Here is a 23306-nt window from a genome sequence, read left to right as displayed (position 1 = left end):
CAATACAACTTTTTCCAATACAAATGTTTCAATGCCACTGTTTCCTTTTACAGTTCAGGTTTTGTTTTCAATGCTAAATTGTGTTTTTGATGCCAAATATTAACTTCCAGTGTTTTGGCCCCATACACAACAACCATCTACATTACTGTAGAACTGCCCCACCCAGTGGTCACAATGAGAAATACAACATAAGAGCAGGGTGATTGACACAGATTTATTGCATAAAAACACAACAAAGTCAAGGCTATGTGATACACACATGCACGATTGTGTGAAGTTTCCCACTCCGGCAACATAATTTTACTAGTTTTGGATGTGATTACAGCTCTAGTGTTAATGTGTGTCAAAACCTATATTAATACAGTCTAGTCTATGGTCAAAACCAAACATTTGACATATTCATTTCTCTGACATGGAAAGAGCCAAAGTGAAAAATATAAACTCTACACAGCCTATTGTTGGAAACACTTTTAGTTTAAGTAACTGTGGTAACTCAACGTCACAAACAGTTGCTTAGCAACAGTGTTGAAGAGAGCAGGGATGAGGGTGTACACACACAAACCCACACAGTATGTGTTCAGTATTAATTCATAAAATGTTGTTAATGTTGTGCCATAAAGTTTTGTAATGTGGTATGATGCAGAATCTCTCATCTTATTTCAAAATTACACCTTTTATAGCTTCATCCCCACTTTGAATGGACATCAGATGCATGAGTTTATACATATTTTGCTGTGAGTCTGTCAGCATGGTATGAATGATACCTATGGAAACCTGAGGACGTTCATTAAAACTCAGTTACATGAGTGTGAACAGTGCGTAGCTGAGCAACATGTAGCCTGGACCCATCGATGAGGTTACTTTAGTTAAAATATGTTGTTCTTACACAAGAGTCAATACAACGTCCACAGATGTTTGATAGCCCGAGATGGTTTTTGACACAAATTTATTCATGTTAATATTAGAGCTAAAAACCGTGATCGCAGTGTAACCACTCAACGTATGTGTAACAGCAGCCGTTAGAGTCCGTTAGAACCGTAACACACACGGCTTGTTTCCGGGGTTTGTGTAGCAGTGGTGCAGCCGTTGTGCTCTTGAACATACCTCAAATTTTCAGACCCGGGCAATTTTCTGGCCACATTTCTGCTGATACAGCGACACGAACTCCCCCGTTGTTCATGCATTTCAACAATTAACACAAACTTAATTCAGGGCATGTTACTCAAGCTCTCATTTATTCCTGAAAATAGCGTCTATTTTAGATAGTGTTTAACTATTGGAGCTAACAGTTGGGAGCTGCGCCTCACACACACTGGACACAGGAGGATGTCGCGCGGGTAAGTGTGGGAGACAAACCGTTCCTGGATATTAAAGAAGTTGCCGTTTTGGGGAAAAGTGTGTTTGTGCTATGCTCAAGGTGGAAATGTCTCGCAGCTACAGTTACAATTTACATGTGACCATCGTTGCAGCTGTAAATCAGGCGTTTGTGTGTCTCTGTTGTGTGAGAGTGTGAGAGACGGTTGATGTCCGTTAAATAGCCGTTGCTCTGTTGTGTCTCGGTAGAGAGCTGGGAGAGCTGGACCCGGCTGTATTCCAGAAGCAGTTGCACAAGCTGAAGTTTAGGTAGGCATTTCTGTGTTTTCCACTATTATCATTTAGGCTGACTTTCTCCACAACAGTCACATCGAAATGATGTCTAATAACACCTATTATTTATCTAATAATAGAAACATGGGTAGGCTTGTTGTATTTGCGACATGCGCCGCAGGAGGCGCTCTACTTTCTGAAGTAGCTCAGTCACAAACACAACGTCTTCTCAAGTGTGCACTAGCAGAGATAGCTAACCTGAAGTTACACAACAAAGTTGGAATGTAAGTGATGTATCTTCTCACTCAATTTTGGATAATTATTTGCAATAATTTTGCCCTGAGAGCTGCGCTGTATACTGTTTAGACATGCAGCGTGACGCTTCATATTTATGTCGAGGTAGCTGGTTTCAGCTGCTAGCTACTGTTAGCTACTATCAGCCTTTCTGTTGGCAGTTAGCTCACTGCTGTGGAGCAGCACAGCATGCATGCTTGTTGAATAGGTTGCCCAATGGGAAAGTGAAATACAGACTTTGTACACAAGCAAACTGATAAGTTAGCTTTGTGACAATTTAGTTATATTTTGTTTGCATTACTTATGTAACATCTACAGTCAGTCGACTTGGCTGTTTACAAAACTTAAAATATCCAACTTTGTTCTCCACGCGCTTCAGCAGTTACTAACAAATCTGTTTGAGCACATTGCAGAGAAAGTGTCAACTGTTGTCTAATTGGTAAAGAGTAGCAGATTAATGCTGGTTTTAAAAACTTAATTTTAGCAGTGAATAGAGGTCTGATAATTGAAAATAATACATTTCCAGTGAAAACCATTCACAGGGTTGCTTTCAGCCCTCATGCAGTTAACATTGTCAAACAGACTAGTTGTGACTGTTTAGACTGTTGTAATAGTTGTGTTTGTAGTAATGTGGGGAAAGCATGTTATATAATATATTTTACAGCTGTTATGGTTACTAATGCTGCCACTCTGGTAGCAGCATTTAGTAAACCCATTTTTGCTGCTTTTATTAAAGATTGGAATATGTCAGAGTGTGTGCACATTCACAAAACATCAGTGGGATAGGTGCTGGATACAAAAATCAATTGAACTGTGATTCAAAGAGTACCCACACACTAAATCAAAGCTCCCTTTAATTGTATTTGCAACGTTTCAACCAAGTACAGGTCTTCCTTCCTGGTCAGTGGGTTAATACCCAGTGACATACAAGTACTTTGGCCAGACATTGCTTTTGGTGTCTATTTAATACAGGCTAGTGCCTACAGCTATTTTTAATAGAGGCAAAGCCTTTTAACTTGAAACCATTGTTGACGTTGTTTAGCTGTGTATAGTACATGATTTTCAACATTGTGGAATATGGCAACATCTTGAAAGTGTAATGTTTAAATCAGAGACCTATAAGAATCAATAATGATAATAAGAATAAAGATCATTTGGAATTTGCATTTCAGACAATAGACATATCTGCCAATACTTGCGTACTTCCCTCTGAGTCTATTATGTGTATATTTGCCTTCACCGTAGGAGTTGATGCTAACTCACAGGTTACTGAGACTGTTAGCAGTGGCATTACTGTAGAGAGCAACTTTTAATGGGTCCGCCCTGGTCAGCAGTGATATACAACTTAGTATCTTCCATTGAAACAGCAGTGACATTCAAGTAGCATTTCAGTCTTGGAGTCACTTTAAATGGATCATTTAAACATACTCAATCCAAAGATTGTTTGTTTCAGGGGATAACTAACAGTGAGGTTCAGACATGTTTTTATATTATTTACATTATACACATTATTAAAAATGACAAAAACTCAATAGCACCATCATAAGTGCTGTGTCAATCATATCATGTGTTCATATCAGTGTCCACTGTGCATGCTGAGATGTCTAATCTCTCTCTGGCGAGTATTCTCACTGTCAGTGTGTGTTTGCAGCATGGAGGAAGAGGCTGACAGTAATCTGTGCATTGACACGGATTCGGACTCAACAGATAAAAAGGATGGTACCAAGGGTCAAGTGAAATGGACTCAGGAAGAGGTGAGTGAAAAGAAGACTGTCAGTGACAACATTGTGATGTTTACGTTTTACACACTCATCTGATGATATTGTCTTGAGCAGCTCACCATCATTTAATGAGTTTTTTTACTGTAGTATCGATGACTAAAATGTAATTCTGTATGTAATTTAATGTTACAAAGTATACATTCATTCAAAACCTGAACGCTGACTTTAAAGCTCACTTTATATTCAACTGTGTCTGAACTGATTTCCTCTTGTGTGCAGGACGAAAATCTCAAAATCCTGATCAACAACTTTGGGAAAAAAGATTGGAAAACTATTGCCAGTTTTTTACCAGTAAGTCTTCATCTGAATAATATAATAGAAATCCTAAAAAATGTCAAGTATGGTAAATAAAGTATGATTGGAAATTAAAAATCAAAACAGTTCAGTGAAACAAAAGAAAATAGGACTTGCATATCGCTGTGTTGCTAAAAATAAAATAAAATTTCTAATTGCTAACCAATCTCTTTATGCTGACTTATTTTAATTTTGGATGATGCAACAACCTGTCATTGCATTTTAAGAAATGGAGTTAAAGATTTTTCTGTTGCTATAACAGGGACGGACAGAAATCCAGTGTATGCAGCGCTGGAAGAAGCACTTGGATCCTGAATTAGTCAAGGGATTCTGGTCCAAAGAGGAAGACGAAAAGGTGGAAAAATTACTCAGGAAATCTGATACATACTTGACTGCAACACTGTTTGTTTGTTTTTTTTTTTGCTTAATATTATCCTGTCTCACGTTGTATCTATTGTGCTTATATGTATTTCCTCTGGACAGATAACAGAGCTGGTGGGCAAGTTTGGCACCAGACACTGGACTTTGATTTCCAGGCAACTGAAGGGGCGGCTCGGGAAACAGTGTCGTGAGCGTTGGCACAACCACCTCGACCCACTGATCAAAAAAAGCTCCTGGACCAACGAAGAAGATCTCATCATTTACAAAGCTCATTCCATTCTGGGAAACCGGTGGACTGAGATTGCCAAGCTGCTTCCTGGGAGGTGGGTTGGTTAGCGGTGATTGAGGCTGATGCATTATTTGCTTATTCTTAACAGAAGGGGACGGACTTCACATCCTTTTTAACCAGTGATCACACAGAGACTTCAGTGTATGTTGTTTTTTTTTATTCCTCTTGCAGGACGGACAATAGTGTGAAGAACCACTGGAACTCCACTATCAAACGTAAAGCAGAGTTAGGCTTGTTCAAAGACGACACTGACAGCATTTCCCTTGATATTCAACAGTTTGTGGAAGGAGAGGTACAGAGCTTACTGACTTCAGCACATTGTTTTCAGTTTGTACTGATTTCCACCATTTTTACAGATTTTTTTCTGAGTGATTTCCCACAAAAAATTTTAAAAAATGGACAATAGATTAGGTTTTTGATATTGCAGAGACATAACAGATAAAATGTTTGTTGGTTACAGTTTAATGCTATAATGCTCCCTGCCTCATATTATGAAATCAATATTGATATAGTATAACACGCTACAACATGCTAATCATTTTGTGGGCTGCTGATGAAATAAAGTATGAAAGAAAAATAAAACTTTTTAATATTTTGCAGCACCGACACTATTTTGGATTCACATTATATGTTTTGTTACAGGTGGATTTCAAGTGTGATGTTGTATTAGACACTGAACCAGTTATTCCTGTAGTGGTAAGCTTGCTATAACAAAAGCAAAACTATTATCATCAGTTTGTATTAGAGGTGGTTTTAAATGTTCCCAGCTGACAAACTTGTTTCACTCTTCTCTTTGCTTAGATGCAGCTCAGCCCTGAGAAGGAGAAGAAGCAGAAGGAGCATCAGAAAGTCAAGCAGAAGACGGCCGTCCCGCCTCCGAAGGCTTTGGCGCCAAAGGGGGAGGTCTCCTCCCGCAGTCCCTCCTTACCCCCAAGTTCAAGTTCCAGTCCCAGCTCCAGCTCAGGCACAGCAGGCGCACCAGTGGACCAGAAAAGGTTTGCCGATGCAGCACTGAGGATGATCGCTGAGGACATGATGCCACTCAGGTGACTTGTAGTTCTTATAGCTATTACAGTGTAAAATTATCAAAATACCAAAGTTTGTTAATCCTCAAATTGAAGAAATCCTCTCATGAGTCTCCCTTCCCCAGATGATGTTATATTTGAAGCAGCTACTTTTGTGTATTTTTTGAGTCACTGCACTACATACCACTTGTTGACATAGACAGCCAATCACCAGTCTAGATCACACTAGGCTTGTGCTGATTTGCGATCTGATTGTGGGTGGTGTGGGAGGGGTCTGGTGCACAGGATTTCTCCCGGTGCAAGCATAGCAAGCGTGCAGTTGAGAGAAAGAGAGCGGGTGTGTGATGGTGAGGCTACAAGCAGAAAGTATGAAGTTAGCAGTATAGCTGTGCTGTAGCAGTGCAATGTGTGTGCAGTTCAGGCTATTTGTCAGTGAATAAATGCTCCTACTGTACATTTAGAGATGTTTCTGGTCTCTGCTGAGCCCTGTTAATCAGCACGAGTGACACCGATGTATCTTCTCTTTGTTCCACACAGTTTTGTTGAAGGAGCAGGCTTCAGGTCATTCATGAGTACCATCAGCCCTGAATACAACAAGCTGTCCCAGCGTGCCATCGGCCTGCAGCTTTATGATGAGGTGGAGAGAACCATCAAGCCTCAACTCATCCGTGACCTCAAAGCATGCCTCGCCACAACTAAAGATGGTGAGAGCGCCATTCATGTCACCCTTGACCTCTGGGCAGGTGGTCAATCTCATCCAGTCGAGGAGCCCATCGTCATTGTGCAGCTCCACTTTGTCAGTGAATCCTGGCAGATCCGCCGTCCCATTGTGGCCTTCCGTCACCTCAGCCACAAAAACCTCAGCACAGCAGTGGCCAGAGAGCTTGAAGGTGTGCTGCTGAGCTACGGCATCTTCCCTCGCAGCATCGGCTGCGTCCTCGCTAACCAGGCCAAAGAAGCCCTCGCTGCGAACAACCTGTTCTGCAACTACAAGATCATGTGCTCATCTAACAGGGGAGAACCAGACGGAGATGAGATAGTGTCATTTCTGTCAGACCAGATGGCTGAAACAGAGTCCCCCTTTTCAGAACTGCAAATCGGGACCAGGACCACCTGTATAGCCAAAACACTGCAGCTGGTGATCAAAGAGGCACTGAAGAACTCCAGGGTAGTGGAGAACCTGCTCTCACAAGCCCACAATGTGGTGGCTTTCTTTAGGAGCAGCGCCTACTGGAGCGAGGTAGGCGCTTTCTGTTCATATCAGCAGTATAGTATGAATTTAATTGATTTTACATCCAAAGATGAATCTGTAGCACTAAGGTGTGATAATCCCTGTTGCTGTGAGTTTATGAATTGCTGACATTTGACCATTTTGTATCATTTTATTGTTCAGGTTTTGTTGAAGGAGTGCAGCGTGTCCCTGTGCCCGTCCTCCAGTAACTGTCGCTGGAACTCCATGATGGTGTCTTTGCGTCGTATGGTGCAGGAATCCACCTGGAGCGCCATCATGACTCTCCTGGCCCAGGCTCGCATAGAGGCTAACGACACAGCCAGCACCCCGCCTCTGGTCATGGTCAAGAGGGAGCAAGTGATTGACATCCTGGGTCTCCTTGAACCCTTTCAGGAGGCCTTGCAGGTAAAGATAAAACTGATAATTATAGGATTATACATAGATCATAGTCAAGAATTTCCAAATTTGTCTGTGTTTCTTGTTGCCTTTTTGTTAATTACCAATAAAAAAGCAAACCAAAAAGGGATGATGAATCCAGTTATGTTGCAGCACTAATTTCATAATGTGTCATTTGTACATTGAGCCTTGTTTCCAGGATTTCAAGACTGTCTTTCTTCATGGACCCTTTAGAGACTATTGTATACATGTATGGAAATACTGGATATTTAGTTTGGATATTATTGTCAGAAGATGATGTGAGAACATTTCCTTTTTGCCTCTTCCAACCCAGGTCCTGCAAGGAAACGGTGTGACCATCTCATTCATCATACCCTCGCTCATTGGCCTGGATAAGACTTTGGAGAGCTGTGTCACCAACTACACCCACTTCAGCAAGGGCCTTCGCACAGGCCTCCACACTCACTTCCAGTCCCTGATTCACCAGAAAGACCTGATACTAGCTGCTGTGCTTGACCCCAGGATCAAACTGAAGGTACTGTGGCTGATTTATCATGTTTTGTCATTTTGCCTCCACAAAGCTGATGGTGGGCTGCAAAATTGCAAGATGGCAACTTAAACCTATTTTATATAATTTCATATTGCAGCTGTAACACCAGTATTAATTGGTAGGTTTGAACAACAAACAGATTTGTTGTCTTGTATTTTGCAGTATTGCTGTGCTTTCTGTAGAGCTCTATATTTATATTAAATACATCAGAGAAATAACTACATATCATACGTCATACACTGAGACCTCTCATCCTCACCTGAACCTTTTTTTCCAGCCGTTCTCTGATTCCAAATCGGAGGACCAGACAGGTTTCCTAACGCCTCCATCAAAGAATCAGGCTCGCACCATCGTGGAAGCTTCATTGGGCACCATGGAGGCCTCAGCCTCTCCCTCTGTGGAGGCAGATGAAAACCAGATAAGCAAGGAGGTGAAAAAGGAGCAGGACGGCGAAGAGGAAAGCCAAGCCAACACACTGATAGAGGCGTCTGGTGGCAGCTCAGACGACAACAACTGCGACGGAATCAACGGGAACGACCTCAAGCGCAAGTCTATCTTCAACTTCCTCCAACCACCCGCGAAGACCTTGAAGATGTCAGAGCTTGATGTTTACCTGTCTGAACCGCTGTGGGAAAGCAACAACAGTTTGTTGTACTGGAAATCTGCTGTTCGGTTCCCCCAACTCCGGGGCATCGCCAAGAAGCTGCTGGCGGTTCCGGCCACCTCGGGGGGCTTCGACCGACTCTGTCCGATGGCGGCTTGTATTGTAAGAGCCAAGAGGAACCGCCTGCCACCTCACACCACAGAGAGACTGCTTCTATACAAAAACTCTTTAAAGACAAAGACCGTTAAAAAACCTAGTGGGGTCACTAAACAGCGGTAGGTCAAGTGTCATTAGTGTCTTGTTATTCAATCCTCCACATTTGCCTCTTCACACTTTGCATTAAACAGAAACTCTGCACAAAGTATATTAAAATGTATTTAGATTGAGGACATTATATGCAAAACATGTTATCATAGAGCTGCTGTCACTTGTCAGTGGTGAGTGGGACAACTGTAAGTGTTCAGAGTGAAAGTCTGGACTACATTCCCAAAACGTTACATAATAGATATAACAAAGACTTGTTATATTTGAGAGTAATTCAGCCTGTAAAATGTAACCCCAGGTGTCAAGATGATGCTTTTCTTTGAAGCTGAGTTCCTCTGAAGACCGTGTGCTGCTAATACTTTCTCACAGAGGAGAAAAAGTTACTATGGTCAAAGTCTACATGTAGGATTTGAATGTTTCTGACTTTGCAGCTTAATCTGGTTGGTTGTATTAAAAAAAAAAGACCCTGTGGAGGACAACAGTGCAGACCTGCTACTAAAAGATGCTACAGTCAATCAGTCATCAATATAAACTACAGACAGAAGATAGTTACTGGAGGTCTATTTTTGCAGGTAAATTGCAGTGTGAAGATACTCGTGATTTTTGTTTTCACACATTGTAATTTATTTGTTTTGATGCTGAACACATGCAGATGAACTGGGTCACTTGGCAGTAAATTGAACACTTTCAGCTTTTTGTAAAAGCAGTGTTTATTTTATAAATCTTTTACAGTTTGTTTATATTTTTTATTGGTCCGTGATGCCTTAAATGTACCACAATGAATGTCTTTTTTTTTTTTTTTTCCAAGAGCATTGATGATTTATAAATAGTTTTTGCTCTTAAATTAATTGTTATGTCCGTTGAAGTTGATGGGAAATGTTATTCTACGTGTTAATTTGACATCAATAGAAAGGAAATCTTGTAAACAAACTTAAGTTCACATTGAATGACAGCTAACTGATTTCATTGCAGTGATGATTGTTCATATTGCAGCAACAGGGTTTATTTAAACAGTTTAGTCTCTTCTTTTTCAGAAAACAGATTTCAGCTGCTTCACTTGAAAAGGACTCAGTGCTTCTAACGGTTTAACCTCTTGTGTCTCCACATGGAAATATACAGAGATTGTACTTGTATATTTAAGAATAAACATGTTTTCTCTACAGTTTTTTTTATTTGTGGTCAACTATTTTCATATGTTCATGTCTGATGCTGCGTTTTCTAACAGAAATGTCTGTGTTAGAATAAACAAATACTGTAATCAACTGGGAACTGATATCATTTTCATACTCATCGAACCATTCAGTGACCCCTCGTGCTCTATGGACGGGGGCATTGTCATCCTGGAAGAGACCACTCCCATCAGGATAGAAATGTTTCATCATAGGATAGAGAGAGTGTTCCTCCTGTTTTTCATTACATATCACACTAATAGACGAGCATCACAGTCATCAAATGTGTGCTGCCGACCACAATTTCCGACCCTATTTACTGATGTCTTTCCCATACATCTAAATGCAGATGTCACTTTAGTCACTGCTGAAACACCAGCAAGTTGTACAGTCTCTGTGACTGAAGCTCTTGTCATCTGGACCCCAATAATCAACCCTTTTGCAACGTCACTTAGACTTTTTCCTCTTGCCATCTCGATACAAAATCAGAATAAATGCCACAGAGACTGACTGGATGTTAACTGTTCAATTGTATCATGCAGTGCATCTGTGTGGAAGTATCTGCATTTATTATGTTTCTTCACTCATTTAATCAGGTTTTTCCTTTAATTCTCCGTCCGTCAGTAATTGTAAGTTGGTCACTGCTCCTTTTAAAGTAATGTTTAAAATAGAAATGTGGCAAGTCTAAAAATCTCAGATGTCTTTTGGGGAATGTCTTTACATCTACTAATGTTTCTGTGAATGTTATTTACTCTGCGAATGAAAAGTGCAGCTCAAATTAACTTCATTATTATTATTATCTTTTAGTTCTCGCCACTGATTGGCTGGACAGACCTGCTACGTCAGACGAAAACTGTGTCAGCTTGTACTTCCGGTGTCACGACCCTCTCCTCTCGCTCTACCATGCGCGTGTTAGGAAAGTAATCATGTTGCTGCTTGTGAAAAACCCAGAAGAGGAAAAATAACCCGCTTTTGTTACATGTTCAGCGCTCAAGAGAGAAGAGGAGACTTCCACAGCAAGACGAGGAATGTGTCAGGATAGCTGACAAGAATAAAACCTAAAACAAAAGTAAAATAGGAAAAGAAACTAGCGAGGTAGTTTGGTAAAAACAGTCGCTATGGCTCTGTACATGAAAGCCGCTGAGATCCTGGAGAAAGCCGAGAGGAAGCAGGGCGCCCTGAAGACCCTGGTTTACGACAGTAAATTTGGGAACATCAAGCAGCTTTTCGCTTTGGTCTGTGAGACGCAGAAGTTTTCCGCCATCCTGCAGGAGATCATCGAGACCACCAAGCTGCTCAAACAGACCAAGCTGAAGATGCACCTGGCCAAGGTGCTGGTCTACGACCTGCTGATGGGGCAGGGGCTGAAGTGCGGCGGCGCCTGGAAGGCAGTCATGATGAAGCATCGCTCCAGGATGCAGGCGGTGCTTGCTCGCATGAAGGTAAAGCAGAAGGTGAGCAGGAACGAGGACCTGCTCCAGGCCGGCGTCAGGCAGAACCCCGGGGACCAGCTACCCAGGTATGTGCGTGTGAACACCTTGCAGACCACCGTGGAGGATGCTGTAGACTACCTGAAGAGAGATGGCTTCACCTACCTGGGACAGGCCTCCAGACTGGATGACTTGACCCTGGAGGGGAGAGACTTTGTGAAGGACCTACACCTGCCCGAGGTGCTGGTCTTCTCTCCTAGAACAGACTTCCATGACCATTTCCTATACAAAGCCGGCCACATCATTCTGCAGGACAAAGCCAGCTGCCTCCCCGCCCATCTCCTCAACCCCTCACCTGGTTGCCATGTCATCGATGCCTGTGCCGCCCCCGGCAACAAAACCAGCCACCTGGCAGCCAAAATGAAGAACAAAGGCAAGCTGTTTGCCTTCGATCTGGATGCCAAGCGACTCAGCACCATGTCGACCCTCCTGCTCAGAGCAGGGGTCACCTGTCAGCAGCTGGCCAACCAGGACTTCCTGAAGGTGGATCCTGACAGCACGCAGTATAAAGATGTTGAGTATATCCTGCTGGATCCCTCCTGCAGCGGATCAGGTAGAGTAACCAGTGTCCCTGTAAACATGTTTAATGTTGTCCAGATTGTCTTTACAGGGATGCCTGGACCTGTGAATCTGTGCAACATGTGACTATAGATTCATAGTCACATGTTGCACATGTTTGTCAGGACAGTAAAAGTCTGTAAACATATAAACTTCACCTCCATTTCTCATTCTAACTCATACTGTGTCTGTGTCTGTCCTGCACTGTGTAAATGTGTATCGATTAACTGTTAACTCTACATATATATCTACATTGGTATTCATACTTCTGCTATGAATACTGCTATATCCTGTTTTTTTGGCACACACAGAGTTTTTTTTTTTTTGGATATTTATTAAAACAGGTTTCTTGACAAGAAGTCTCAAACAACTTTATATCCACTACACAGAAATGTAAATTACTGTTCCTTTCTTACACTGCTATGTTTGTGTTCATGTTTATTGTTTTTTCTGTTGACATCTGGATCACAGTAAATTCCTTTTACTTGCTACTTGGCGAATAAATCAGATTCTGATCTGATATGACCACTACCTATCTCGAGCTATTATGTGGTTAAGAAAAGCACTTTTTGTGCATCAACAGTACCCCTCCTTGTGTCATCGTTGTATGCTTAAAAGCAATTTTAAAATCCTAAACCTCTCAAAGGAGACCTGTGGAGGTCGGGGTCAATAATGGGAGACTTTGGACGGGTGATACCTGACCCAGCATATTCATGTTTCTTACAATCTGTTTGTACTGTGGAATCCTGAAACGAGTAAACAGGATTCTTCAAAAACTGGATCATAACCAGCAACTGTGTGCTTTAATTGTAATTGTAATTTCTGTTATCTGTGTGGGTTTCAGGTATGGTGTGTCTGCGGGACAACACCTCTGCTGACCAGGAGAAGGATCAGGCTCGTTTGGCCTCCTTAGCCTCCTTCCAGCTGCGTTGCCTGAACCACGGCCTCAGGTTCCCTCGCCTGAAACGCCTGATCTACTCCACCTGCTCCATCCACAGCAAGGAGAACGAGGAGGTCATAACCGCCTGTCTGCAGCAGAACCCCGGCTTCAGGTAGCAACAGTCCGCTCTCACTAGATGAAAATAAACCTTTTCATATTTTTATACCTGCAAATATGAGAGCATTTGCTTTCCCAGTGTGCTCGTATTTCTGTTGGACATCACATGTTATTATTGGTGACACTATTACTTTAAGGGTTTTTTCTTCCTTCAGACTGGTTCCTCTGCTGCCTCAGTGGCCTGAACGAGGCCTGGAGCCGCTGACTCAGTGTCTGCGTGCCAGCACCTCCAAGACCCGCACACACGGCTTCTTTGTGGCTCTGCTGGAGAAATATGCTGAAGCTGGGAAACTGCAGCAGGAACCAGCCGTCCAGATAAGGTAAATACAGGAGGTGTCACGTGAAGTTAATCTAAATAAAAAGTCCTGTTTGCTCTGAATTAGTATTTTCAAAGGACATCAAAACAGTTATTTAATTTACATTCAAATATGTCACATCTGTATAATATAATGTTGTTTAGTGCCTTTAATTTGTATAGTGAATGTTATTTATTTTTGTTTTTTATTCATTTAGTTTATTTATTTAGTTATTTGTTTTTGATGGATTTCTATTTCTATTGTATATTGAGCTTCAGTCATTATCTGTCTTAATAAATGGAGGCACCACAGTCAGTAAATAATGTGTAATTTGTGAACATGATGTAAAAATGAATCTGGCAGCTCAGCAGTGACAGTTTAGGTGTATTTCATTGATTTAAAAGTTCCACCATAACAGTAGTAACAGTAACAGCAATTTAAAATTGCACTTCCATAAAGTTTGGGGGCTTGTGAGAAACAGATTTTAAAAAAGAATGATGAAAATTGAACCAGCAGAGGCCGAGACTTTCAACTTTTAGTCCTGCACTTCCCATAATGCATCTTGTTACCCTCCCTGCCTGATAAATATCCACCCTCCCAGTTTGTAAGACAGGCTTTCTGTTGTAAGTTTAACACTCGAACTGAAGCTGAAATAACTTCAGAAATCTCCCCTCAGAGCCACAGTAGATATTATAGCCTCAGACTGTTCTCACAGGCTGTTCAGTTTTGGAACAGCCTGCATGTGTAATATTGGTGGAGTGCCCCTTTAAAAGAAGCTCGTAATACAGAAAAACAATTAATGCTGAAATCAGATGAGCAGGTTGACTGTTGCCGTTTGCTCTGTCATAGTGACTCACAGGTGACGCCACGCAGTCCACCTGCCTGTGAGAAGAGACCTGCAGCGTCTTCAGAAGAGTCTGAAGCTTCAGAGACAGAGGACAAACCGACGCCTGCTGCAGGGCAGACTGACAGTACACCAGGGAAGAAGAAGAGGAGGAAGAGGAAAAAGAAGAAGAAGAAGGCGGCAGCAACAGCGGAGTGATAAGAAATGTAAAATGAGACTGCTACAGCATGTTGTCTGGAGGGAACGCTCTACAATGGCTGGCTTTTCACAGCAGACATTTTGACTCATGGTAGTAGGAAGCCTAAGTGTTATTAATAACACTAACGAGGGCTCAGTTCTATGTCTATGTGTGAAATAATCCTGTGGAGATATATGTGGAGGATGTAACTGAGAAGTAAAGATTGTTTTAATGTACAATCGGTGTTTTATCAGCTCTCTGTGTGTCATTGTTGTTAAATATTCTCATCCTCTTAAAATATTCTCTGGTTTCCTTTATTTACATTTCAAGAGTTTTTTAAGGTGCAGTAACAGCTTTTACCCAGCAGGGGGCAGAAAACCAGCAGACAACCTTTTTTTCAAGACAGTTTTTTAATTAAAAAGGATTAATTTACAAACATCAAGGCATAGAGACCAAAACAACAATAAACACCTAATAACATACGAGGCACATTAGATAAGAAAAGATGCTTTAAATTATATAAAATAAGATAAATAATAATAGAAAAATATATTTTTTAAACTAAATAATAAGTGTGTCCTCTTCCATAGTTGCTCTAGAGGTCATCAGATATTTTCAGTTCTTCATAATCTTTGAGGAGAGACTTTGCATGTTTTATATTTTTCTTTTTATTAGTCTCAAAGTACTGATGATTGTTCTCAAGGTCTCTTCTGAAAACAGAAAATCAAAGTTTCATTTTCCTTCATTTACATGCGTGGATGAAACATTTCGCCTGGAGTGTCAGGCTGTTCATTATCAATTCACTGTTAACGTCTGTCCTGTTAACACGAAACACAATACTTTCTGTTACGAGAAGATAAAGTACCGACAGACCAGCCACCGGCAGCCGCCTGCTGAAGAAGAAACAGCCAATTTCCGGTCAAACAGACTCCGCTATTGGTTGAAACCCTCGTGGCTCCTGTGACGCACTTACGCAACCTCTTTTGTAACTGTTGAATAATATTTTCATAACAGCGTCTCTTCCAGCACGACCTAAACGAAACACAAAGTAAGTTACTTTTATTGATTTAGTCGATTTTAATGTTTATGTTAACAAAGGAAAAACAATATGAATACTAGCTTCTCCTTCAACTATGTATTTATTTATATTACTTTCCTATCTAACATGCAAGTAAGTAATGAGCAACTATATAACTCTTGTTAGAGCTGCAGCCCGCTTCAAGCAGCTTCTCCTCCGGCCCTGCAAGCAACATGTTCCCGGTGCCCAAAGTGAAGCTGTCCGGAGGTCTGGAGATCTGCCGGGTCCTGAACGGGATGTGGCAGGTGTCCGGGGCTCACGGCCCGGTGGATAAAACCAGAGCAGGTGAACATTAACCCGCCCGGGGTTCATGGAGATTTAAAAACATGTAACTGTTAGGTGTATATCTGTGGATATTACAGATAGCTTGGAATAGAAACATTGTCTTGTTTAGTTTTTTAATTAGATGTACACTATAATTTACTTGTTGGCAGATAGAAGTGTCTATTAATGTATTTGTCAGCAGCTGTAACTCCTCCTGTGGGCCGTTTGTGGAGGCTGATGTATAAACGATGAATGACAATATAGTAAAACTCTGATGTAAGGATATAGAATATGTCTTGTTAGGAGAAGTCAATGAATACTTGAAACTGTCCTTATTTGGACAGATCTGCTTATAACTACACTATAGTGTGTCATTAACTATGTTTGTATACTGCTTATGAATCCTAAATATGAGGACTTAAAGTGTTATGATTACAGGTCTAGTTTACTGTATGAAGCACTACAATTTGGATTTGGATGTTGTTTGAAAGTTACACCAGGGCCATGATAGGAGCCCTGTTTCAAGAGTCAATCAATAGTTTTTCTTTGTATTCAAAGGAGACAAACTTAATAATATGTGTGAATCTCACTTTGCAAGGATTGTGTAGTAAAGCTGCGTGCAAATGAAAATGTTTGAACAATATCAGGAAAGCATTTAAAATGTGTTAGAGGTAGATAGACTCAGATACTACAGATCATCTGCACATGTTAGTGGTGCAACATCTTGACTGTGCAAAAAGACTTCAGCAGATCAGCTGTGACTGTCACTGTTTATACTCTCTTTAAGTACCTGTTACACAGCTGAACGACGCTGTTTCCTCTCTTCTCTCTCCAGTTGAGGACATGCAGGCCTATGTAGACGCTGGTCTTACCACATTTGACATGGCAGACATTTATGGGCCTGCCGAGGAAATATTTGGACAGTTCAACAGCCAGGTACACACACACACACACACACACACACACACACACACACACACACACACACACACACACACACACACACACACACACACACGTTTTATGGTAGAAACATGTGAGCAACTGTGATCAAATAAGCACTTAATTTGATCACAAAGTCTGACCTGCTGTTTGGTGAGTTTCCATCTCAATATATTTTATTATTATAAGAGACTGAATGAAGTGGTTGAATCTTTCATAGCCACATTATCACCCTGATAGTCTGGCTATGATCAGAATTATACAAAACAAACAATCAAACAAAAAAAAACCCACAACAACTTTGAATCATGTTTTTCATTTTGTTTGTGAGGAAATTCAAACTAATCCGACCTTGTCGTTTGGTGAAAGCTTCATAACTTCAATATTACAATTTTAAAGTTTTTCCCCCTTTTAAGAAATAGTTGTCTGTGATCTTAAGAATCATTTTAAAATATAGTAGATGAACAGAAAAATGCACATACAATGTTGATTAGACAGATATTTCTAATTGTCTAATTGTCCTACTAGCTTGTGTTGTCAGTGCAACATTATTCTCAGTAATAAATATTAGTACAGGACATGTTTAATCAAGAAGAAATGAATCACAGTAACACAGTAAAGTTGCATTAATTCCACATCCTGCCTGATGTTTTTGACTGATTCAAACACATAAAACACAAGAGGGAGCTGATGCACTGTAGTAGACTGAAGTTGGTGCTCCATGGGGGCGACTGTGTGTGTGTGTGTGTGTGTGTGTGTGTGTGTGTGTGTGTGTGTGTGAGAGAGAGAGAGAGAGAGAGACATAGACAGAAAGGACGAATCGGAGACAGTGAACAAGAGAGACTTGAAAAAAAGAAGAAAAAAACAGGCGACTGAAGGAGTTTCTCATTCTGTTTCCTGACAAATACAAAATAAAACATCTATATTACGTGATATAAATATGAAAATAAAATCCCTAAAAACTATGTATTTGGTTTGCAGTCTGCTGTGACAGGACTCCCAGGATTACTTTGGGGAATAATATTGAGGTGAAAAGGTCCGACAAGCTGCACATAAGCCTGTCCTAAATTCAATTAGTCTCACATTTTCTTTAATAAAACCTTTGTACCTCAAAGTAAAGTAAACTGACCATATTCAGGACATGCTGTATTATTTAATACAGTTTTATTGAGGTAACTGTGATGGATACAGTTGTCATTCACACTGTATTTTACTGTAAGCTCAGTCCTGCCTGGTTATTGATTCTCCATCCAGCTGTTAGTGGCAGAGATGTTACTGTGTTCTCCACAGAGCTGCAGACACTCAACACACACATTAAGAAATGCTCTCACAGTCCACTAACACACACACACACACACACACACACACACACACACACACACACACACACACACACACACACAGTGGGTCCCAGTGTGGCTCAGATCAGAGTTTTTGTGGCTGATGTGTTGTGACAGTCTAATGGTATTGACTGCAGTGTCGGTCGTTCACCTGGAATAATGTGCAGAGAATCAGAGAGCTCTTCTCTCACCAACCCATCTTTTCTCTTCTTCTTACTATTTATCTCATTACATTTGCTTTCTTGACTCTTTGTCACGGTTACAGTAAATGAATCAACAGATACCTCTGAACTCCTGTTAAACCCCTGTTATCCTGTTAAATTATTTGCATCACAGTATTTTTGGCTGCAGTACAAAACTGTTACAAACTGTGGTGCAACATTTGATCATTTGCAAGATACTGAATGTGGTAATAATAGATAATATTGTACAGAAACAAGCCCATTCAAATGGTTTGTTATGTTTATGACTCTTTGTCTGATCTGTAGCTGAAGTCGAGATCATCAGGGAACGCCATCCCAGCTTTGCAGAGTCTGACTAAATATGTGCCAAGACCAGGACCAATGGACCGCAAGGTGAGCAGCTGACAAACGGGTTTGGAGGGGCATTCACACTCAGTCTGCCGTGTGTCTAACAGTGAGGACAGTGCTAACCTCTAGAGAGCAGTGCGTTTCTATATAAAGAGCAGCGGTCTACCTGAGGTGGATTTCATCTCTGGAAATTTGAGCTCTTTGTTGGAGATTAGACCAACTTAATCCTTCATTCTGCAATATGAATATTCTGCAAACTCAGTATCAATATGTTGTAATTGCAGTATTGCAGTACAGTATTACAGTACTCTTGTTTAATCCACTAGTAAAATGCTTTTACCATTTGTTTGTTTAAACAGATTTAAGCAACTTCTTTTATGTTAAATAATTTGGGTTTTCTGAGTCACAGCTAAACGCACCGTCAGAGCTGATGTACACAGCAAGAGACTTGCTTGAGTCTGGACCCTCATGTTGAATGAAACTCTGCTCATTAAATGCAGTTTCTTTTTTGTTTTTAAAGTCAGTACAGTCAGTTTCACTGTTGAAAGTTGAGACAGGGGCTGAAGTGTCTGTCTGTGCAGGTGGTGGAGAAAGCGCTGCAGCGCTCCATGACCCGTATGCAGGTGGACAGTCTGGACTGTGTTCAGTTCCACTGGTGGGACTACAGAGACAAGAGATACCTGGACGCACTGGGACACCTGTCCGACCTGCAGCAGGACGGACTCATACGTATGTACACTGTAATACACAGTACATACTGTGAACATGTACAGATAAACATGATACAAAACAGGGATGAATAAAATTAAAAAATAGCTCAGCTCATCCACACTGTTGACCAGTCTATGTATGATTTACACACTGACAGATATATTAGTAGTGTGATAACTTATTACAGATATATCAGTGGTTGTAATATCAGGTATTTGAGTTGCTTTACATATTCCAAGTTTGATTTTGCTGAAACAAGAAGTCAATTAATCAATAAGTTAATAATCAGAAAACTAATAAACAGCAATTTCGCTTATAATCATCAAACATTTTCTGTTTCCATCTTCTCCAATGTTAGGAAAGCCAGATGTCTCCTTTTCACTGTTTGGTCCATAAAATGTCAGAAAACAGTTATTTGTAAAAATAATTAACTGATAAGGAAAATAATCATTAGTTGCAGCCTTTTATTACTTCTTTAATTGAATTGCCTAATCGAGTTAACTGTTCAAATTTGGCTGTCTTGTATTTGCTGTTACTGTTTATTTTCTGCTTAAGTTTATTGTTCATCTATAAAATTTTAGATCATAATAATAAAAAGAGATCTTTGCTAAAATGGTTTTGTGAAAAACGTTTGTTGGATGCTCCGTGGTAGCCTTCTGGTTAAGACCCATAACATGTAACCACAACGTCCGTGGTTTGATTCTGGCATCGGACCTTTGTTGCACGTCATTTCCTGTCATTTCTCTCAATTCTCACTGTCTAATAAAGGCATAAAATCCCTCAGAATATATTAAAAAAACAAACAAAAAACATGTATTGACCAGTATATCGTTATTTGATTATTTTTACTCTTGAATATCACACTGTAGAAGGATTCAGTCCACGTACGCAAAGACACATATTTATGTGATCATTTATTGAAGGTAGTACAGTATGTCTCAAGTGTCAAAACAGGAAAGCAGACGTGTTTATCTTGATGGTTTCCTGTGATCCAGGATCTTTACTTTCATTCTGGGATTCAAGGTACCAACTGTTGTCTTTTCTGTTGTCAGGTGAGCTCTCCCTCACTAACTTTGACACGCAGAGACTGGAGGAGATCACCAACAGAGGCATCCGCATCTCCAGCAACCAGGTAACACTTCCCTCTACTCAACACTCCTCCATCACACTCATGATTTCTGTCTCCGTCTCTTTTTTTTTGTGTATTAACAACATATTTAATGTGTCTGTGTTTCAGGTTCAGTACTCTCTGATTGACCAGCGACCTGCGGCAAAGATGGAGCAGTTCTGTCTGGAAAACAACATCCAGCTCCTCACTTACGGCACTCTGGGTGAGACACAACGCATTATATGAATTATAATTATATAATGTGCATTACTTACACATGAACATCACTCCGGTAAAGCGTTTTACAAAGAGGAAGGCTTCATGATTTATGATGTAAGCAGCACATTTACCATCGTGATGTAAAGATGTAAAATGGTGGGCTTTGTAAGATGGAGTCAGCATGACGACACGACGACACATCCTCTCTCGTCTGCCCTCCCCCTCTCATCTTTACTCCATCATCTCCCTTGTATATCAACCTTTCCCTCCCTCCGTCTCTGCATCCCGTCCTCCTGCTAACCTCAACGGTCATCTCTGCCCTTTTTTCCCCCTCCATCACTTCTCCCCTCCTTTTCCTCGTTTTCTCTCTTAACCTTCTCTTACTTCACCTTCTTTGTCCTCCCCGTCCTCCTCCATCTCATCTATTCTCTTCCTCTATCCTTTTACCCCTGCCACCTCCTCCTCCTCCTCCCACTTCTCCTTTTACTCCATCCCATATTTCCTCTCCTGCCCTCTTTCCATCCTCTCCAACTCATTTAACTCCTTCTCTCCTCTCTCAGCTGGAGGTCTGCTCTCTGAGCGTTATCTGGGAAAGGCAGAGCCGAACACCAGGGCGGAGCTTTACACCGCCTCCCTCTCTAAGTACAAGAACATGATCGACACTTGGGGCGGCTGGAGACTTTTCCAGGACCTCCTTGTCACCTTGGAGACCGTTGCCAAGAGACTTGACTGCTCGGTGGCCAGCGTGGCAACGCGTTACGTGCTGGACCGCCCTGCAGTGGGCGGGGTCATCGTGGGCTGTCGGTTAGGCGTAGCAGGGGCGGGGCGTCACATCAGAGACAGTCTACGTAGCTGCAGCCCTGACCTGAAGCTGGCAGCGGAAGATCTCGCCGCCATTGAAGCAGTGACACGCCGCTCCAGGGACCTCATGGCGCTCATTGGGGACTGCGGGGATGAGTACAGGAGCTAAAAGGGGAGAGGGGGTGGACTGACTGACTGGATGTGACAGAAGGAGGGAGGAGTAAAGCGAGGGAGGAAACATCTCACACAGCACAGTCCAACAGTGGAAAATAATATAAATAGAACTTCTGATGAAGATCAGTCTCCAATCTCAGTTTCTGCACAAAGAGACTGTAGCTGCTCCTCTGTCATAGATTATAAAGAGCATTCAGCCTAAAATGATTATCTTTTTGCATTTATAAGTGTTATAAGTAAGATTATGCGCCTCATACAAGATGTAGTTATACTTCCACCTGAATGCCTGATGCAGTTGAACAGGTTTATTTCAATCTTTTTTCGATGAGGGAGAGAAGTTTCTCATTCATGCCTGAATATATTTTCACAGAGAGGCTCAAACACACAATAATCAGTGTTTACATTAAGGTATCCAGCATGTCTTTAAGTCAGAATTTAGTGATAGTTCAGCGTCAAAGTTGTCATTTTAAGCCGTAATAAGAATTTTCTAATCATTTTCTAATGAAAGAACATAATGAGATGGTGTCTACTTTTTACTTGAATTTAATATTTAAGTTGAATCACTTTTTTTTTTTTTTTTTACTAAGTAAATGAGAAAACCACTCTAAAGGAGTGAAAGGAGAACAATAAAACCTCTAAAAAAAAAAAGTCATTTTTTGCTGTCTCCCTGGAGTTCATTGATTATAGGATCATTTCACCTAAATCATAAATAAAATGTGGTATCTAGCCATGCGGAGCGTTCAGGAAGGTCTTTTTATCATCCTGGACAATGAGACATTATTCCTGGAAAGAGATGTTGATGATGTTGAGATGTATATCATAATATACACAGATATTCTTGTGACCTGGGTGAACTGACCCGTTAAATTATATCATGAGACAATGTTCATCAATATTCCTTTGTGTCTGAGAAAATGGCCATGAGGTAGACGTGTTGGCGTGTACAGTATGTACAGTACTGAGGGGGCAGGGGCTCAATGAAGTGGAAGGAAATGGGGAACCCTGTAGCACTGTCTCGCCCTACACATGACGAGAAAATGCACACGCACACACACACACACACAAATGTTAATCTCCCATCACTGAACATAAAATTCACTTTTATGATAATAGCATGTGCTGCTTTGTGTGACTGGTGAGGGATTGTAGTGACTAGATACTGTGTGTCTTAAGGTATACATGGGTGAGGGCATAATTATAGTGTGATTATTATGTGTAGTCTGTAGGTAATCAATTAATCTGTGTGTGCTGTGAGCATGTTTTAATGTTGGGTTTTACATGTTTGCATGTACAGTATGTGTACTGAAGTAGCAGCAATGTAGTCTGACAGGAGGGTGTGTGAGCCACTCCACGTGTGTTCATATGCACTATAATGTGTGTGTGTGTCTATGCATTAGTGAAGAATCCATACAACAGATTGACAGATATGCAGACAGATGCTTAGACGACCGACGGAAAGAAACGCCCAGCCTGTCTATGCTCCCAGCACCTACAGTGTGTGAACATTATGAACATACACACAGGCGCGCACACAATCTGTCAGTCTGTTTTACATTTCTCCCTCGCACACACACACACAGCTGACACACTCTGTCCACCTCAAAGACGAGACAGACTGCTGCTGCGCTATAGGAGCGGGGTCAAAGGTCGTCCCAGATATCACATCCAATCGTCTGTGGCTCTTCTCACCAGCTGGAGTTCAGTCAGCGCAGAGCACAAAGGATTGTGAGGTATAGTGAAGACAAAGAGGATTTGTGATTCTGCACGAAGCTGTGAAACACATTTAGAAACATTTAAAAACAACTGTTTACCTTTGACTGCAGCGTGTCAGAGGAGTTACTGCCTACATTT

The 23306-nt window shown here is 41.2% G+C and overlaps 3 protein-coding genes across 4 annotated transcripts; all 3 read left to right on the top strand.

Moving 5' to 3' along the window:
- The first annotated feature begins 1056 nt into the window (after positions 1 to 1056).
- mybl2a (v-myb avian myeloblastosis viral oncogene homolog-like 2a) lies at positions 1057 to 9858 on the top strand. 2 transcript variants are annotated; one of them, XM_042410018.1, is made up of 13 exons: positions 1057 to 1337; positions 1564 to 1623; positions 3533 to 3635; positions 3882 to 3953; positions 4219 to 4311; positions 4440 to 4660; positions 4798 to 4918; positions 5269 to 5322; positions 5428 to 5672; positions 6189 to 6891; positions 7045 to 7287; positions 7613 to 7813; positions 8106 to 9858. In XM_042410018.1, exons 1-13 carry the CDS (start codon positions 1327 to 1329, stop codon positions 8709 to 8711), a joined length of 2733 nt encoding a protein of 910 aa, XP_042265952.1. In that variant the 5' UTR covers positions 1057 to 1326; the 3' UTR covers positions 8712 to 9858. The 2 variants fall into 2 exon arrangements, with proteins under 2 accessions (XP_042265952.1, XP_042265951.1); XM_042410017.1 differs by lacking the exons at positions 1057 to 1337; positions 1564 to 1623 and adding an exon at positions 1717 to 1871.
- Positions 9859 to 10726: 868 nt separating this feature from the next.
- Positions 10727 to 14527, top strand: nsun5 (NOP2/Sun RNA methyltransferase 5). The gene is made up of 4 exons (XM_042410300.1): positions 10727 to 11908; positions 12758 to 12965; positions 13126 to 13290; positions 14116 to 14527. Exons 1-4 carry the CDS (start codon positions 10984 to 10986, stop codon positions 14306 to 14308), a joined length of 1491 nt encoding a protein of 496 aa, XP_042266234.1. The 5' UTR covers positions 10727 to 10983; the 3' UTR covers positions 14309 to 14527.
- Positions 14528 to 14599: 72 nt separating this feature from the next.
- On the top strand, positions 14600 to 22072 carry LOC121896420 (uncharacterized oxidoreductase At1g06690, chloroplastic-like). The gene is made up of 8 exons (XM_042410302.1): positions 14600 to 15336; positions 15493 to 15651; positions 16466 to 16566; positions 18407 to 18487; positions 19024 to 19171; positions 20206 to 20285; positions 20391 to 20484; positions 21041 to 22072. Exons 2-8 carry the CDS (start codon positions 15540 to 15542, stop codon positions 21448 to 21450), a joined length of 1026 nt encoding a protein of 341 aa, XP_042266236.1. The 5' UTR covers positions 14600 to 15336; positions 15493 to 15539; the 3' UTR covers positions 21451 to 22072.
- The last annotated feature ends 1234 nt before the right edge of the window (positions 22073 to 23306 follow it).

The sequence above is a fragment of the Thunnus maccoyii genome, chromosome 4 (genome assembly GCF_910596095.1).
Source record: "Thunnus maccoyii chromosome 4, fThuMac1.1, whole genome shotgun sequence".
Classification (NCBI taxonomy): domain Eukaryota; kingdom Metazoa; phylum Chordata; class Actinopteri; order Scombriformes; family Scombridae; genus Thunnus; species Thunnus maccoyii.
This window is presented reverse-complemented; position numbering and strand designations above follow the sequence as displayed.

Coding starts and splice junctions, on each gene's coding strand:
- mybl2a (XM_042410017.1), top strand. CDS start 1,732: ATGGGTAGGCTTGTTGTATTTGCGACATGCGCCGCAGGAGGCGCTCTA. Junction 5,323..5,427: donor AACCAGTTATTCCTGTAGTG/GTAAGCTTGCTA, acceptor CTCTTTGCTTAG/ATGCAGCTCAGCCCTGAGAA. Junction 5,673..6,188: donor GAGGACATGATGCCACTCAG/GTGACTTGTAGT, acceptor TGTTCCACACAG/TTTTGTTGAAGGAGCAGGCT.
- nsun5 (XM_042410300.1), top strand. CDS start 10,984: ATGGCTCTGTACATGAAAGCCGCTGAGATCCTGGAGAAAGCCGAGAGG. Junction 11,909..12,757: donor TCCCTCCTGCAGCGGATCAG/GTAGAGTAACCA, acceptor TGTGGGTTTCAG/GTATGGTGTGTCTGCGGGAC. Junction 12,966..13,125: donor CAGCAGAACCCCGGCTTCAG/GTAGCAACAGTC, acceptor TTCTTCCTTCAG/ACTGGTTCCTCTGCTGCCTC.
- LOC121896420 (XM_042410302.1), top strand. CDS start 15,540: ATGTTCCCGGTGCCCAAAGTGAAGCTGTCCGGAGGTCTGGAGATCTGC. Junction 18,488..19,023: donor CAGGACCAATGGACCGCAAG/GTGAGCAGCTGA, acceptor CTGTCTGTGCAG/GTGGTGGAGAAAGCGCTGCA. Junction 20,286..20,390: donor TCCGCATCTCCAGCAACCAG/GTAACACTTCCC, acceptor TCTGTGTTTCAG/GTTCAGTACTCTCTGATTGA.